The 16,396-nt window shown below is 53.5% G+C and overlaps 2 protein-coding genes across 3 annotated transcripts; one reads left to right on the plus strand and one right to left on the minus strand.

Annotated features, from left to right (window-relative positions):
* Nucleotides 1–83: 83 nt before the first annotated feature.
* TUBB4B (tubulin beta 4B class IVb) lies at nucleotides 84–2,352 on the plus strand. Its single transcript, XM_048050706.2, has 4 exons — nucleotides 84–242; nucleotides 351–459; nucleotides 547–657; nucleotides 1,143–2,352. Exons 1-4 carry the CDS (start codon nucleotides 186–188, stop codon nucleotides 2,201–2,203), a joined length of 1,338 nt encoding a protein of 445 aa, XP_047906663.1. The 5' UTR covers nucleotides 84–185; the 3' UTR covers nucleotides 2,204–2,352.
* On the minus strand, nucleotides 1,942–16,285 carry CIMIP2A (ciliary microtubule inner protein 2A). 2 transcript variants are annotated; one of them, XM_048050689.2, is made up of 8 exons: nucleotides 14,833–16,285; nucleotides 11,720–11,913; nucleotides 8,786–9,081; nucleotides 7,762–7,879; nucleotides 6,720–6,814; nucleotides 5,570–5,677; nucleotides 4,498–4,615; nucleotides 1,942–2,431 (listed from the first exon to the last, which is right to left on the minus strand). In XM_048050689.2, exons 1-8 carry the CDS (start codon nucleotides 15,264–15,266, stop codon nucleotides 2,343–2,345), a joined length of 1,452 nt encoding a protein of 483 aa, XP_047906646.2. In that variant the 5' UTR covers nucleotides 15,267–16,285; the 3' UTR covers nucleotides 1,942–2,342. The 2 variants fall into 2 exon arrangements, with proteins under 2 accessions (XP_047906646.2, XP_047906654.2); XM_048050697.2 differs by lacking the exon at nucleotides 5,570–5,677.
* Between the last annotated feature and the right edge of the window lie 111 nt (nucleotides 16,286–16,396).

The raw sequence follows: 16,396 nt of genomic DNA on the forward strand, positions 1-16,396 counted from the left end.
CAGGACTCCCTATTTGCAGAGCCTCGCTATCATCAGCCAATGGCCGCCGCGGACGGCCGCTCGGGCGGGGAATAGAATGCTGCGCGCGCACTCCGCTGCTATATAAGGGTTGGCGGTTGCCTCACGCAGCCAGTCAGTTGGGGGACGAGTGGCGTTGGTCGAGGGTGCGCTGTGCCGCCGCCATCATGAGGGAGATCGTGCACCTGCAGGCCGGGCAGTGCGGCAACCAGATCGGGGCCAAGGTGCGGGCAGGGGCCGGAACCGCGGCTGGGGCCGGGGGGGAGGCGGCGGCGGGCGGCAGGGCTGCGGCGGGCGGGCGGGGCCGGCCCTGACGCGATTCTCCCCGGCAGTTCTGGGAGGTGATCAGCGACGAGCATGGCATCGACCCCACCGGCACCTACCACGGCGACAGCGACCTGCAGCTGGAGCGCATCAACGTGTACTACAACGAGGCCACAGGTAGGGCCCGGCCGCCGCCCAACGTCCCCCCCATCCCCCCCCGGCCGCCCCCCGGCGCCGCAGTCACGGCTCGTCCCTGTCTTGCAGGTGGCAAGTACGTGCCCCGCGCCGTCCTGGTGGACCTGGAGCCCGGCACCATGGACTCGGTGCGCTCCGGGCCCTTCGGGCAGATCTTCAGGCCGGACAACTTCGTGTTCGGTGAGTGCGCCGGGAGCGGGGGAGGGCCCTGCCGTGTAACCGGCTCGGGGTGGGGTGGGGCGGGCAGGGACGCTGCACTGCGGGCTTCCCCGCCGCACATGCTCCCAAGGCGAGCGCGGCCCCGGGAGGGGGGGGTTAATCCTGGCGCTTGGTGACGGGCGTGGAGTCACCGGCGGGCTGCGGATGGTGCACGGTGGCAGCTGCCGGGAGGGCAGGTCCGAGAAGGCACAAGAGGTCGTTGGTCTTCCGAGTCCTATTATTCCTCGGGAATATCGGGAAATGAAAGGGTTGACGCATCGCCAGGCACTGAATGCTTTCTGTGTAGGTGTACCGAGTCATTTTAGAGGTGCTTCTGTGAAACCGCAGCTCAAGGCATGATAAAATGAAAGCTTTTGTGGGAGGTTGCTGTAGCCTGATGCTCTTAAGCTTTGCTTGCAAGCAGGAAGCAGTGACCGTAATCTAATATGAAAATGGCTCTCTTCCAGGTCAGAGCGGAGCAGGAAACAACTGGGCAAAGGGCCATTATACGGAAGGTGCTGAATTAGTTGATTCCGTATTAGATGTTGTAAGAAAGGAGGCAGAAAGCTGTGATTGCCTCCAGGGCTTTCAGCTGACTCACTCTCTTGGTGGTGGTACTGGCTCTGGTATGGGTACCCTCCTAATCAGCAAAATTCGTGAAGAGTACCCAGACCGAATTATGAATACGTTCAGTGTTGTACCTTCCCCTAAAGTCTCAGATACTGTAGTAGAGCCCTACAATGCCACGCTGTCGGTGCACCAGCTTGTGGAGAACACAGATGAAACATACTGTATTGATAACGAAGCACTCTATGACATATGCTTCAGAACACTGAAGTTAACTACGCCAACATACGGTGATCTGAACCATTTAGTGTCAGCGACCATGAGTGGTGTTACCACCTGCCTGCGTTTCCCAGGCCAGCTTAATGCTGACCTGCGGAAGCTGGCAGTCAACATGGTTCCCTTCCCCCGTTTGCACTTTTTCATGCCTGGTTTTGCCCCGCTCACAAGCCGTGGGAGCCAGCAATACCGTGCTCTGACCGTACCAGAGCTAACGCAGCAGATGTTTGATGCAAAGAACATGATGGCTGCGTGCGACCCACGTCACGGCCGCTATCTGACTGTAGCTGCTGTGTTTAGGGGCCGTATGTCAATGAAAGAGGTCGATGAGCAAATGCTGAACGTTCAGAACAAAAATAGCAGCTACTTTGTTGAATGGATTCCTAATAACGTTAAAACAGCGGTCTGTGACATTCCACCTCGTGGCCTGAAAATGTCTGCCACGTTCATTGGTAACAGCACAGCTATCCAGGAGCTGTTCAAACGCATCTCTGAACAGTTCACTGCTATGTTCCGCCGAAAGGCTTTCCTGCACTGGTACACAGGCGAGGGCATGGATGAGATGGAATTCACAGAGGCTGAGAGCAACATGAACGACCTGGTGTCTGAGTACCAGCAGTACCAGGACGCTACAGCTGAGGAGGAGGGGGAGTTTGAGGAGGAGGCTGAGGAAGAGGCAGAGTAAAAGCTATGCATATGAACACCTGTAAATTTTGTTTAAAGCTGTATGAACTCTTTCATTCAATACTTCCTTGTCTGTGTTGTGTTCCTCTTCCTGTCTTAAAGTCACTTCAGATGCTGTACAGGCACCATTAAAGCATTTTTCACAGTGCACAGGCTCGTCTCCTTTGTTCCTTTCGGTAAGCTTTTCGGGTGCTGTTTCCAAAAGTAAGTGCATAGGTCTGACGGAGGTCTGGAAAAAAAAAAGCAGGATGGGGCATGAGCACTGGCCCTCCCGCTGATGGCGGCCACGCTTCTCCCTGCTGTCTGCTGGCCTGGACACCAGTTGCTTGTGTCACTGGATATGGTGACAGTCCTACTTGCTCCTCTACTGAAGAAATGCTCTGATGCTGCTTTGTAACGAAGTGTACTTGCAGAGGGGGAATACCCTTAACATGGAAGCTGAAATCCGGCTCCAGCCTGCGTCTAAATTTAGGTACCTGCCCATGGATTCCTATTACAGGTGCGGGGTCAGCTGGCTGGGCTGCAGTCTCAGCAGGAGCTGGGCAGCTCTTCTGGCCAGAAGGAAAGCGCAGGCTCAGAGGGAGGTGGCTGGAAGCTACAGCTTGCTTGGGCTGCCTGGCTAATAAAATGGTGCCTGCAATTTGCCTTTCAGATGCAGGTGGGTGGTTCTGAAGGAAGGGAGCTGCCCTCACCCAGGCTGCACCTAGGCAGCAGCACCAACCCAGCCTGGAGCAGGGCGAGTCAGCTCAGGAGCTCAGGGCGAGTCACGGCTTCAGATAGCTGTAGCAAGCCATGCTGCGTCTACTGCTGCAGACAAATTATGCTGAAGAGCTCCAGTTTATGCAGCTAAAGAGCTTGATGGGCTTTTTTTTTAAATCAATAAGTTATGAAAATACTCAGAAGTTAGTATAGCCCCTTTTCCCACTTCAGAGGTGACCATGAATAACCTACCTGCTACTAAATAGCACTACTGTCTGTCAAGAAAAATGCTATTAGCAAAGCAAATCTAAGGATTAAAAACTAAGTTTCTCTTCTGGAGTAGTATTTGAAATGGCCCCGAGCAGGGGTGGAAATCAGCCTGTCGAGAACCAGGTGGCCGGCTTCAGACCTACGCAGGAGACTGCTGTTGTAGGTGAAAAGATGACAAAAGATTTTTAAAGCATGAGGTAACGCTTACAGCAGTTGGTGCTTACGCATTCCCTGGCCTCGGGGTTTTCCCCCAAAGCCCTCCAGGCAGTGGTGGCCCTGCTCCTGCAGGGCTGTGGCTGTTCCCCTCGTTTCTGATGTTGGCAGAGGACAAACCGCCCGGGCAGTACCAACACGGAGTCTGGTTTGCTTGGGGGCTTGTAGAAGCCTTGCTCCGGGGGGCTCTAACCTGAGGGCCTCCAGCGTGAGCACAGCCCTACCCGCTAGCCCTGTGCGGAGGAAGAGATCATCTGGAAACACCAGCGCAGTGCCTCGAGAGCCCCGCGCTTGGATGGGGACAGGGACAGGGACAGGTAGGTGCCCTGCGCTGGGGACAGCAGCTGCTGTGCTCGACCTCCCCTTTCCCAGAGCAGGGGGTGGAGGCAGAAGCCAAGAGGAGCAGTAAGTATTTTTTCCTCTTTTCCCGTGTACAGCGTGTAACGCGCGGTGAGGGTGTGCGCACAGCCCTGCAGGCGGCATCCGCTTGTCCCCAGGGCCCTGTTGGAGGGGCCAGGAGGCAGCTGTGGGATTCAGTTCCAGGCCATCGGGTGCTTGGGCAGCCCTCACACTGATAACTGGATCAGCAGTGCTTAAGCATTTAGTCCCGCTGGAACCTCCCGTTAGAATACAACTCCTCGTATTTGTCCCTTTGGCACTCTGGTTGCTAGCTCAGCAACTGAACGCCGCTCGTCGTGGTTCGGGGGCAGACCCCAGACCCCACGCCGCCCTTCACACCTCTCCTTTTTGGTACCCCCAAAGCCTGGCAGCCAGAACGGGGCCACCACCACCTGCGATGGCTCCTGCCAATTCACAGCTTCTTTTGGTGCAGTCTCCACCCCTTTGCATCATCTACCTTTTGCTTTTTTTAAGCACCCTGCAAGCTTTTTGGGAACAGAATCACTTCCTTGATGAAGAAGCTGCCACACAGCCGTGGGAGCCCCCTGCGGGTGCTGCTGCGGGGGGACAGCTGAGGGCACGGCTCCACCAGCCCGGCACGTTTACTTCCCCTGTGGAACATTCCAGGTCTCTACTATGACACTGCAGCTATCAACAGCACTGCTTAACGATGGTAATTAGTGACTTTCATTTTCATTCAGCTGATGAACTTACGTGGTACGAAGCCCGTGTAGGAAGGTATCAGTCCAGCACCCGTGTAAATTCTGTTGTTAGGCCAGTAAGTTTGGGGAAATCTCTTGCCAAAGCTGTGAATCGGGTGTCTCTGCAGGAACTGGAAAACAAAACCCGGCACCATGAGTTGTAAACCACTGCTACCCAAGTCGTGTGCTTTGACTCCTTATTAAAGGAAATACTTGAGATAATGAGAAGCAATTCTCTTACCAGTTCCCTTTTCTTCTACTTTAAAGCTACATTGCAGCTTCCCTCTATCAAGTTCTCTTTCCACTGGTGCTGGCAGGAGCCCCTCTACTGCCCCGGACCTGCCAGTACACCCCCACCACCCACCCAGAGCAGCTCCTGGTGCTGAGGATCGCTGCGGCCATCACATCTGGGCTTGGGCCGCAAGTCCCGAATGCATTCTGCTCATAGAGCTGATGCACCGAGAGCCAGCAGTGCCTGCTGCAGTGGGATGTGCCTCGTCCGCTCCTCTGCTACCACTGCACATCGGTGTTTTGGTGTGACCCCCCCTGAACTGGTTTTGTTTTTCCGTGCGTCCCACTGACGGCGATTAGCCCGTAATTCCCAGCCTAGGAGGAAGAGGAAGGCTTAGGGCGCGTTAACTGAAGGGAGAGTGAAATCTTCCTCCGGCTCCGTCACCTGCCCCAGAGGTCAGACCGTGCTAACGCTGCGCCGAAGGACAGCGCGGGTCTCACATCCCTGGGGTGACAAAGCCCCAAAAGCTCTCGCTAAAGCCCCGCTGCCCTCGTTAGCGTGGACCCTGCTCGGTGGTAAAGGGAGGGTTCACGGAGCCACGTGAGCGGCTGGGGCCATCGAACCCTTCTGTGACCATACAGATTGCAGCGGTGCAATCCTCCTGCCTCCCCAGAGCAGCGCTGAAGCGAGAGGATTACATTATTTTGCCCGATGCAGCCAGTAAGAAACGATCCGTGGCGCATCCTAGCACGTAACCTAGGGCAACAGAGATTTAGGGCAGAAGATTAGTGGCTTGAAGGCAGAAGCCATCTTAGATAGAAATGTGGTGTGATTTTTTTTTTGGTGTGCTTACATTCATTCCTTCAGTGCCTCCTGCACTGCAAAAAACCTCTGCAAGCCTGAATTTTTCTGGCTCCTGCAATGGAGAAACACCATCCACCTCCTTCACTGGCACATATTTCTTAAAAAAATCAGGGCAGAAGGGATTTGCAAGCAGCACTTTCAGTTTTGATAACGTCTGCTTTTTGTTCTCTTTGCTTTATTTCTATTTATATTAACTGCAGACGGAAAGGATAAGGAAACACATTTCAGCCAAAGCATCAGGATGCTACCGAGCATCCTGATCCTGACAGCCCCACTGCTGTCCCCACAGAGCCCAGCCAGGGGATCCTTCGGGCTTGGACTTCTTCCTCCATCTGACCCCCGCACTCTGGGACAAAGGCACCACAGTGAATCCTGGTCACCAGAAAGGGTGAAAAATTTTGCAGCCTGCTTTTAAAAGGAGCTGTCACCGAGCCCATCAGTGCTCACCGGCACTCGCCCATCAGTGCTGCAGCATCCCAGGGCTCTTGCACCATTCTGGTAGCAGGAAGAAACGTGTGGCTTTGGATGCAATCTGCTAATTGGGGTGGGAGGGATCTCGTTTTCCCATGTAGGAGGGTCATATGGCTTTGTAGGGGGGGTATCTTACAGCAAGGGGGCAAAATAGGAGATTTTTTTTTCAATAGGGATATTTCTCCGCTTTTTGGGACGGACACAGAAAATGACAAGATCTAAATCCTTTTAAGACAAGTTCCGTTAGTAAAGGAAAAATCTCTACAACACTTGAAAGGGAGGAATATCCATCCAAGAAACCCAGGAAGCCGTCCAGCACTGCCAGCCAGGTACCAGAGGATATATTGCATAAGGGGAGTGCAGATAGCTGGATCCTGCATTTGTGCACCCAGAGCAGCATTTTTAATAGCCACCCTTAAACCAACCCTCAATAGATTTGCTTAATCCTTTTATGAACTCATTTATCCTCCCTTGTTTCCTTGGGACATTAAGTTACAGAATTTAATTGCTCATGACTTTTTCAACGTGTTACCTAATAGCGTTTTATTTTGGTTGTACTTATAACCCCAGCTCAAATACTGCTACAGCAAATGCAACTGCTTGTGGTGCTGCAGATGACTCAAGACCAACATTATATCATTGAAACAAGGTTTGTGCATGCAATCTACCTGATGTCTGTCAAATTCAGCCATGGCTTCCTTCACGCCCTGCAAGTAGTTAACACCAGTAAACCAGGTGAAGCGGGGTATGTATCCGGTGTACCCTTTGGATGAAGACGAGAGAACATACATAATCGTGTAAGTATCCATCACGCTGGAAGTGGAAGAAGCTAGGACAAATATAAAATCTTGGCAGAGTATAGGAAGGAAGAATTTCACTTAAATTCATCCATTTAAATTGGACGTAAGATTTATTCTGAGACAGTCATTGTTATGATCCCCTGGGAAAACTCAATGGGCTAAACCATTCAGGGATCTTCATGAAATGAAAACATTTCATTTTCTTGCAGTCTTTTCTTTAAAACAGCAGCGCTGCCATGTTCTCACCCAGTTTCATACATATGCAAGGACTAACAACCAGGTCTCCAACCTCTCTTCCTCATTTACCCTTCCTATCCAACAATTTTTCACCAGTTATAAAAGAGAAACTACATAAAATGTTAAAATGAGGTGAAGTGGAGAGAGAAGTGCAACCTAAAAGAAGCCAGAATTCCCTCTTTTCAGGGGAGTGCTTTGGAGAGAGAAGTTTTTGCCTACCGCATCCTAGACTAGCAGTGCTTGGCCTTCCCTCTTTCGCCCCGTCTGAAATATTTCGCCATGCGTTCATGGTAGTCGCTGTGGTCCGTGAGAAGTTAGGGAGCACAACGCCTTGTCAGAAAGAGCGCTGTACCTTTGTGAGGTGCAGTGCAACACTATTCGTTGCTTTGGTTATTCAGGAAAGCCTCTTACGCTTCTAGGAGAGAAATCACTACCTCGGGGGTAGCAGACACCGGTCAGGCTGCTGCAGAGAGCGCAGAGCCCACGTCCTGCACGTCCCAAAGAAACACCTTTGTGCTGAGAGGAGCAGGGGAGTGGGGGCATTTTCCACCCTGAAGCGTTCAGACACATGGGGACAAGTGGCCAACGCAGCTCCTGTTTCCCACAGGGGCTAAAGGCGATGCGATTCCTCCTGCCGGGGACTCGTGCTGCACACAGCCGCCCTCTCTTTTACCTGAAATGACTTTCTGCTGGATCACATTCGGTACATCCAGCTTTGGTAGCCGACCATTTCTCTCTACATCCGCAGCTTCAGTCACTCCTGGCAGAGTCACACCTTCGATTTTTACAGGCTCAAAATAAAAGCAGAAATAAAATAAACACCAGTAAAACCTGCTTCCTCCTTTGACTCTAGTACTTAAATCGCTGCCAGAACCCAGTAATCACAGCTGCCATTTCCATTGCTCCCTGGCTTTCCACTAAGAGCTACTGCGAGAATTTCTGCTGCTGCCAAATTACCAGGCGCGCTCCGCGTGCGCAGGGTTTGCAAAATACCCACGGGAGACCAAGGGGGGCTTTCGGGGCTGAGCTCCTTTGGAAACCTGTTCCTCGGGCTGCCTCTCAGAGCAAGGCACTGGGAGGAACCTTCTCGGGCTTTATATCCGAGGCAGCTTTTGACTTTGATACGTCAAATCTCTAATCTCTGCCCTCAGGGGATTTGCGCAGCCCTGGCTGACTGCCCCATGACAAATAGCATCTCCTGCTCCAGCAGCAGGAAGGGGACCAAACCCGTTGTCCCAGAGTAATTAAGTCAAATCCTAATGCCCGTGTTTCAAAGAGAGGAATGAAGGTAGGAAATTTGGGTGAGCTGGGGAAGGCAGGGGATCAGGAAGATGGCACTGGCCAAAGGTGCCCTGAGCGCGCACTGCTCTGCGGGAGGAGGTCCACGAGCCCAGTGCAGGAGGGCTGGTTTGCGTGGCACAAGATCTGACAACTGGGATTTGAAGCTAAAATGCACATGAGTGAGAAATTAAGCCTTTGTGATTAGGAGTAATTATCCATTACAACAATTTCACGATGATGTAGATTTGCTACTGCTAGAAATGCTCTTGCAAGTTTGATATTTCCCAACAATTTCAACGTTTGGTCGTCACCATCCCTGCTATGTGTGCTCCCTGTCGGCTCCCTGTCCTCCTAGCACAGCAAGCCCGAGCCCCCCCAGCCCTCCCCATGCCTCCCACCCCCCCAGAGCCGCTCACCTGCCTGAGTCCTGCCGGCGTGCTGCCGAGCCCACGAGATGTGGTCAGCTCAGGTAATCGCCACTCCTGCCCCTCCGACGGCCTCCACGGCACGGCAGGACAGCATGCCACCCTCGGTGGGTACCCGTATTCCAGCTGCACGCTTAGGGCACGCTCGCTGGGGCCGTGAGAGGGCATAGGATCCACGTGCGTCAGCAGCAGCTGCTCCTCTGCCGGCCCTGGCGGGGGAGGCTTTGGTCCAAACACCGGTTCAGGAAAGTTCGTCATGGCCCCAGCTCTCTCGTGGCGAAAGTACCCTGCGGGGCAGAGCCAGAGCGTGGGGAAGGAGAGGCCAGGGCATCGCCATAGCGCCTGCCCTTGGCCCCAACCAGCTCCTCTGGAGCAGGGGAGGGGAACGGGGACCCAAAGCATCCCAGGCTCCAACGCACAAACCCATCAGCCCCAGCCGACAAACTGCTGCGCACAGACTACGCAAGGATCGGTTCAGTTGTTTAATGTTTGATCTAGACCATGCCCAAGCTGCAAAATATCACCAGCCAAGCTATAAATAGCAAGGAAAAAAGCCCACATCCTTCACTGTGCCCGTGCACCCCTAACAGCCCCCGTGCCCGACAAGGAATTCCTGCACTGGCATCGGGGCTGCTCGGCCAGGACGGGGCTGCTGACGCTGGCTGGAAAAAATCCCACGGCCACTGTGTGCTGAGCGTCTGCGCGATGAACCAGGGATGGCCGAGTTGGCAGCTTTTGTCTGGCTTTCCCTTAAAAATATCCCGTGACGTGGCTCCCCCGGCCTGTCAGACACCTCCAGCCCCAGCGCTGCGTAGCACGCTTTGCTCAGTGCCATGCCTCTTTCTCCCTCCTTCGTGATGATTGCTCTTACACCCCACAACAACCTCTTCCTAATTGGAAAACTGCTACTATGCCTGACTTTTGTTTGTTTGTTTTTAAACAAACCAAATTCTTTCCATTTTTGTTCCTATAGGTCATTCCTCTCAGCCCTCTGACCACCACTGCCCTGTTCCGGGGACATCTGCAAAGCCCGCAGAGACGCTCGGCCAGCGCTGGCTGCGGCTGCAGAGGCCCCCGTGGGAAGCCGCCGGTCCCAGCTCTTAGCAAGGAGCAGATTTTGCCCCTTTCTGCACAGGTGTAAGGCTTTTGACTGGTGCTTGGGTTTGCAATCTGCTTCTAATCTTGTTATAAAGCATATATATGGTATATAACTTCATAAAATTTTATATACATATGCACACTCTCTATATAACAGTACTATCAAGTGCTGCCCAGGCTAGCAACAGACTAAAAATAAATCCTTGATGGAATTGATTTTTCGATCTATTGTGCAAATTTTAAAGCAGGTTTGTCTTTATATTTCTTACATTATTAATGAAAATATTGTACCTACACTTTTTTCATCCAACAAACCAGTTATTCCATCAAAGGAAAAAAATTAAGTCATTTTGTACTTGAGAAATCCTTACTAGCTCTTTGTTATCAGCCTGTGCCATAACCCCTCACCATGGCCACAGCCACCCTGCAGCTCCATGGTTCACATCCCCGTCAGCCGAGTGCAGCCTCACTTCCAGGAAATATCCAACACAGGACTCAGCTGAGAGGAACCAGCAACGTACTTTGTGCCCATCAACAGGATTTTATCAAAAATAGACCTTGAGAAACAGCCTTCAGGCTCTGAGTTCACTAAGGGCAAACCCACAGATGCAGCACTGCTGGGAGCTCTTTGACCTCGGTTGGGTGAAATGTTGTGCTTAAAGAATGCCACACAGTACTCGTGGAAGTTTGCAATGAAGGATTTGAGGGTTGGACAGCCCTACAGCAGGAGGAAGAGTTATCAGCACAAGGTGCTTCTTGGGGCCAGGTTCTTCAGCATTTCACCAGCGAGAAGCAGAGGCAAGCTCCCGGCTGCAAACGTTTGTGGGTGACGTAAAGGCTGGCGAGGGGAGGACAATAACAAAGACAGGATAATGATGGAGAGCAACCAGGCCAACTGGTTAGTTGGGTCCATTCAAACTACATTTTAGTCCAAGGAAATGCAAATGGAAACATCCAGGAACAAAGCCTGTGAGCGACACCTGCGTGGTGCAGACCTGGATCCTGCAAAACACGGCTGGGAAGAGCAGAAACACCAAAAGCTTGCAAGAAGCTACGTGGCGCGATTCCCAGCGTGAAGCAGGAAACGTCACTTCAGTGGGGCTGCCTCCGGGGAAGCAGGGCCCAGATCCTGTCCAGGCACACGTAGACCTTGCACGGAGCTGCTCTTGCTGAACAGGGCCCCACAACAGCTACGGCCGAGGCTCACAGCACAATACATGATGAACGGGCAAGGCCCTGAGAGGGGCCGATATGGACCAGAGCATGGCTGTCACTTGGGGCCTGTTCAGCTGGCATCAGGCACCCTGCTCAGAGGGGCTGGGTAGGAGGTTCCTGCAAATTCCCGGTGTTGGGAATCTCCGTGAGCACATCTCAAAGCAGCCGATGGAAGCGATGGGGCTGGTTAACAGAAGGGGACACGGAAAGGAGGGGGCAGACACGAGCCCTCTTGCAGAGCTGAGGCAGGAGTGCTACGAGCCAATCTTCCCCAAAGAGCCAGAAAGAGAGGGGCCTACAGTCTTTGGAATAAGGAGTTGGGTGGCAAGTTCATAAATACCATAAAATCATTTCTCTTCATCTAACTGAAGATAATCAGGGGTCTACGATTCTCCCTGCTCCACCAGATGCCAACGCCAGAAGCCCAGTGTTGCCCCTCTGCTGAGGCCATGCTTCAGCTTCACGCTGGTGTTGCTCTCCAGCTGCCCCTACACCAGGCCTACGGGGGCTCTGTGGAAAACTTCCCCTTCCCCCAGATCCCATGGTGGACAGGCACCAGCTGCACCGTGACCAAACCTGCGCTCATTCTGGTGCAGATGAGAGGCCGCTCACCTGGGTGCCCGGGGAGGTAGGGCTGGAGGCCGCCCTGCGTCCCGCTGAAGTCCTCGATGAATCTTTGCTTGCACAGCGGCGCCAGCACGGAGCGAGGGCTCTTACGGACGTGGGGGTCCGTCAGCAGACGGTAAGTGGTTTTGCCGTAGGTTTCTCCAAACTGATAGTTGTACTGAGGGACAAAGCCCTCATAGCTGGGGAGGAAACCGAAACAGAGCAGTCACTGTCGCGGCCTGTGCTGGAGGATTGGCGTGAGAGCCGCCGTGCACCGGGCAGAGCAGGGCCAGGCACGCAGCACCGCATCAGTGGGCACAGGGACACCTGACCCGCACGTTTGTGCCTGGGCATTTCCCAGTGCCCCTTGTTCAGCACAAACTGCAGAACTGAGAATTGTGACTTGTAACCTCTGAGCCCTCATAGCGAGGAGCAGGATGGGCTCACGACCCAAAGCAACCTGCACTGCTCCTTCCCTTCCTTTCCCTTCCTTCCCTCAGGTGACTTTGCAGTGGTTCTGGGGACAAGGGGCCTGGCCCAACTCTGGCTCCGTCCCCAAGGCCACCACACAGGCCACAAACTCCAGCTCTTCCCAGCACCAAGTTTCCCAACAGCGACATTATTCCATCAGCGCAGAAGGTAGAGCTGCCAGTCACAACGTATAGACAGAAATACTCGATCAATGATCCCGCTGTGTATTTGGGGATAAAGGCAGATGATGCATGAGGATCATAAGATGTTGAGTAAGTACTTTCCCTTCCAAATACTTTAAACAACAGCCAGCAGAGCAATGCATTTGCACTTGGCAAGTTGTCCTATTTTGCATGCAGGTTCTTTTACCGGCAGCTGCTGGAGGAGCTTGGTGGCCCCTTCCCATTGATTTTCAATGGGTCTTGCAACACAGAGGAACTACGCAGGGACGATAAAGCTGAGCGGGAGAAAAAAATGACACAGCCTAAATAATTACAGGCCAGCTGAAGGGATTTTGATCATGAACAAAATAATGGTAGGGCTGAGAAAGGATTCAATTCATAAGCAATTAAAAGCGAGGTAATCCGAGGAGCTCAGGCGAGTCAGTCTGGGTTTACGGGGAATGGATCTGCCACGTAAGTGAATCACAAGAGCTGCTGATAGAAGCTGTGGTGCTTTGTGAAGAGATCAGGACTCCTGCAGGCTGTTTGACTTTCTCTTCGTGGTATTCTCATTAAGAAACCAGAGAAATCCCTCGTTTCTGTAGTTCACCGTTGCAGCCATTGATCTTAAAACCCCTTCGCAAGCAGCAAGTCAGTGGCTTTCTGGAGGCTGTGCCCAATTTCCCTTTCTCTTGCTCAATCCTACCTTCAGTGCCTGCTCCCAGGGCTGCGTCACAGAACAGGGAGCAGCCCTGGCCCCGTGCCCGGCCCTGCACCGCTCTGCACCGCTCCCAGCTCCGCCGGGACAGGCAGGGCCATTCCCAGGACAGGCCCACAACGTGGAGCTTCACCTTCTCCCCGTGCCAAGTCCTTGCCAAACCGTTCTAACATTGCGTTTCACTTCCCAACGCCTCCGAGCACTGCGGGGGTGACTGCTGCCTGGTGCCGGAGCGGTTTGGATGCCTGCGTCGTGCTGGGGATTCACCAGCATGGGCAGGCCCCACACGTGGGACAGCTGGAGAGGTGCTGCAACGAGTCAGCTTCCTCCTCCTCCTCCTCCTCCTGCGGGCACCTCCCAACATCTGCAGGCTGCGACATCGGCAGCAGAACTGGGCTGCAGCGATGCCCAGCAGGCAGCTCCTCCTTGCGTGCAGACACCCAGCCCGGCAGGACCCTGGGCACGGGAGGAAGGAAGCCTCAAGCAGCAGGAGCTGGTGCCTCCTCCTGCCTTCTGCAGCTGAAGCAGCAGCCCGAGAGGAGCAGTGCAGCTGCAGTGTTGGTATTAGGGCTCAAATCTGCCTCTTGCAAGGGTTGTTCTTAGGCAGGAGGGAGCTAGTGAGGATTTTGAGGCTTTTGGCTCCAAAAGGGAGGTGCAAGCCCAGCACAGCTCCCTCCTTGCTGCTGTCAGCACGCAGGGTGACAGCTCACAGCAGCACGCACACCGTTTGGACAACTGCAGCAGTGCAAGAGTAAGGGAAAAACCCAACCCCAGCGCTTAGGTAAGCTCTGAAGGCACAGAGGTCAGGAATGGGAAAATCCTGCACCTTGCTGTAATGGGAAGGACCAATTTCATCTTCGCTACCAGACAACTGCTGAGGAAGGAAACACACGCTCCAGCCTTCATCTGCAGCTCGGGTTCAGCCTCCCCTCTTGCCCATGGCCATGCGGGACTCGGGCTGGTTCCCTCTGTGCTGTTTCGCTGCCTCTTCTGCCACCGGCTCCTGCCCAGGGAGGGCTCCCAAGGTGCCCTCAGACTTCGCTGACCCAAGTGACTTTGTACCAACAGCTGCCTGCTCTGTTTCGGTGGCCGTCCAGCCCTTTCCAGGTCACCCACGTGTGCGGGGGACCACACACACCAGGGCAGATCACCAGGGGACCCCACGCACCACCTCTGCTTCACCACAAAGCTTGTCCTCATATTTCTGCCTTCAGTGTTTGTGTTTCAACCAGTAGCTCGTTCATGGGGAACCCACCTCTCACCAACCATGGCTTTGTTCCTTTCAAAGGCCTTCAGAGGACTTTGCAGAAAGCTTTTTTTGAAGAAAAACTCAGCTACATATCAGCCAGATCACAATTACCCACAGCCACAGACTTCAGAGGACTGTGCTCTACCCAATTCATCGACGACATAATCATGTTCATGCAAATATTTATTCAAAGATCTTCAGACATCCTTGGTGCAAAAATTATTTCAGTTTGGAACCAAAACGCAGAAGCTCTGGAAACATTTGGCAGCTTAGAATAAATGGAAAAAAGGGGGAAAAAAATAGTTTTGAAGTTCCCCTCAATGCCCTGTGTCATGGTCTTTAATTACACCTGCCATAAGGTGCTGTTTTCCCCCTGGAGCCACGTCTCCTCGCTGCACTGTTAGATGGCACTTTTATCAGTGTCTTTAAAAAAATCATGAACCACAAGTGGTATCCTATCCCAACCAGAGGTATTTGCGTTGGAAATGGCCAGACTTTTTGGATGAACTTCAGAACTTACCCGGGGACATGGTGAGGATGGGGAGGGAAGAGGCTGCTCTCCCTGGGGGCCGTCATGGCACAGTGGCAGCTCCGGCGGCAGGGAGGAGATGCAGCAGTCACCCGGGAAACCTCTGTGATGCTGCCGGGTACCGTGGTGCTTCCAGCCACACCACGCGGCTCTTCAGGTTTTTCTGGACGAGTCTTTCTTTTCCCAGAAAGGAAAGATCTGGAAATCTTGGATGAGCATGGAAACTTCATAGAGTTTGTCAGATTTCCTGCAGGCTCAGCACCCTTGGGACAGCAGCAGATGTTCCCTGTAAGCAGCCCCGGCACGTGTCCGTGTTCACACTGCTGTGCACGTCCCACACGTGCAGACGGGGAGCACTGTGCTGTGCACGCCCAGGTCACCGCACAGCACACGCACGGCGAGGGCAGCGCTGCCACTGGATGCATGTGCCCTGCTCTGCCTGCTCCTTGCCCCGGCTGCAGGAGGACGCAAACCTTCACTGCCTCGCTACAAACAGGGCAAAGGAGCTCCCGTCCTCAACGCGGCATAGTCACGGTGCCTGCTGTGGGGTGGTTCAGCCCCTCTCTGCCCAGCTCTTCTGAGTGCTGAGCTGCTGTTGGGCGCGCTATGTCCTTACCTTCAAGGTCATCCCACCTGTTGGCACCAGCACCACTTCCACAAACTGCAACACCAGGAGTGAGCCTGGCTCATTGCCAGCGTCCCTCTGTGGTCTCGAAGAACTCCGGCCACGTGGCCAGCACAATCATTTCAAGACCTCAGAGATACTAACCAGAAATTGGATTATTCCAGCATTGTTCTCACCTGTTTAGGTGCCAGTACTCTACCCAAAATTGCACCTGAGAAGACAGATGTGCTGCTTTGACTCCTGCTCTTGGCACCTCAACATTTTGGGAGATCTGGAGTTTCCAGACCTTATGAGTTTGCCCCAGTACCTGAACTCTGTGGGGACAGAACTGCACAGCATCCCCAGCTCCGCAGGGTGGATGGGGCCGTGAGGGGTACGATGACTCTTCTCAGTGGAAGATGAGGGGCAAGAGGCTCAAGTTGCCCCGAGGGGAAGGCCGACTGGACGTAAGGAGAAAATTCTTCCCCACAGGAGCAGTGCAGCCCTGGGGCAGGGTCAGAGCAGGTACCCACATCTCCATCCTTGGGGACCTTCGAAGCCCAGCTGTGCACGGCGCTGAGCAGCCCAACGCAGCTTTGAAGTTAACTGTTTTTAGAGGCTGATTGGGTTAGAGACCTACAAAGGTCTCTCCCAACCCAGATCATCCTTAGAATTTAATAAGAATATGAAAAAAATGCTTAAGGAAACACAGCACCATATTCACAGCACTGAACAGTGACCCCAGGCCACTCTGGGTCCCACTAGCCCTCTCGGCTCCCTGGGGCTCAGGCCGCCCTGCCAACGCTTTCAAAAAGTTTCTCCAAAGTCCGCTCCTGTCGGAACAGCAGCTGCATTGCACTGGCTGCTCCTTCCAAACCTGGGGTCGCAGACTTACCAAAGTTATTGAACAGTCACACCAAAATATCTGCCCTCAGTGCAGACACCTAGACC

The sequence above is a fragment of the Anser cygnoides genome, chromosome 20, assembly GCF_040182565.1.
Source record: "Anser cygnoides isolate HZ-2024a breed goose chromosome 20, Taihu_goose_T2T_genome, whole genome shotgun sequence".
Lineage (NCBI taxonomy): Eukaryota > Metazoa > Chordata > Aves > Anseriformes > Anatidae > Anser > Anser cygnoides.

Coding starts and splice junctions, on each gene's coding strand:
- CIMIP2A (XM_048050689.2), bottom strand. CDS start 15,266: ATGCATCCAGTGGCAGCGCTGCCCTCGCCGTGCGTGTGCTGTGCGGTG. Junction 4,616..5,569: donor GAGGCACTGAAGGAATGAAT/GTAAGCACACCA, acceptor TTTGTTTTCCAG/TTCCTGCAGAGACACCCGAT. Junction 2,432..4,497: donor CTACACGGGCTTCGTACCAC/GTAAGTTCATCA, acceptor TTTTTTTTCCAG/ACCTCCGTCAGACCTATGCA.
- TUBB4B (XM_048050706.2), top strand. CDS start 186: ATGAGGGAGATCGTGCACCTGCAGGCCGGGCAGTGCGGCAACCAGATC. Junction 243..350: donor GCAACCAGATCGGGGCCAAG/GTGCGGGCAGGG, acceptor TCTCCCCGGCAG/TTCTGGGAGGTGATCAGCGA. Junction 658..1,142: donor GCCGGACAACTTCGTGTTCG/GTGAGTGCGCCG, acceptor GCTCTCTTCCAG/GTCAGAGCGGAGCAGGAAAC.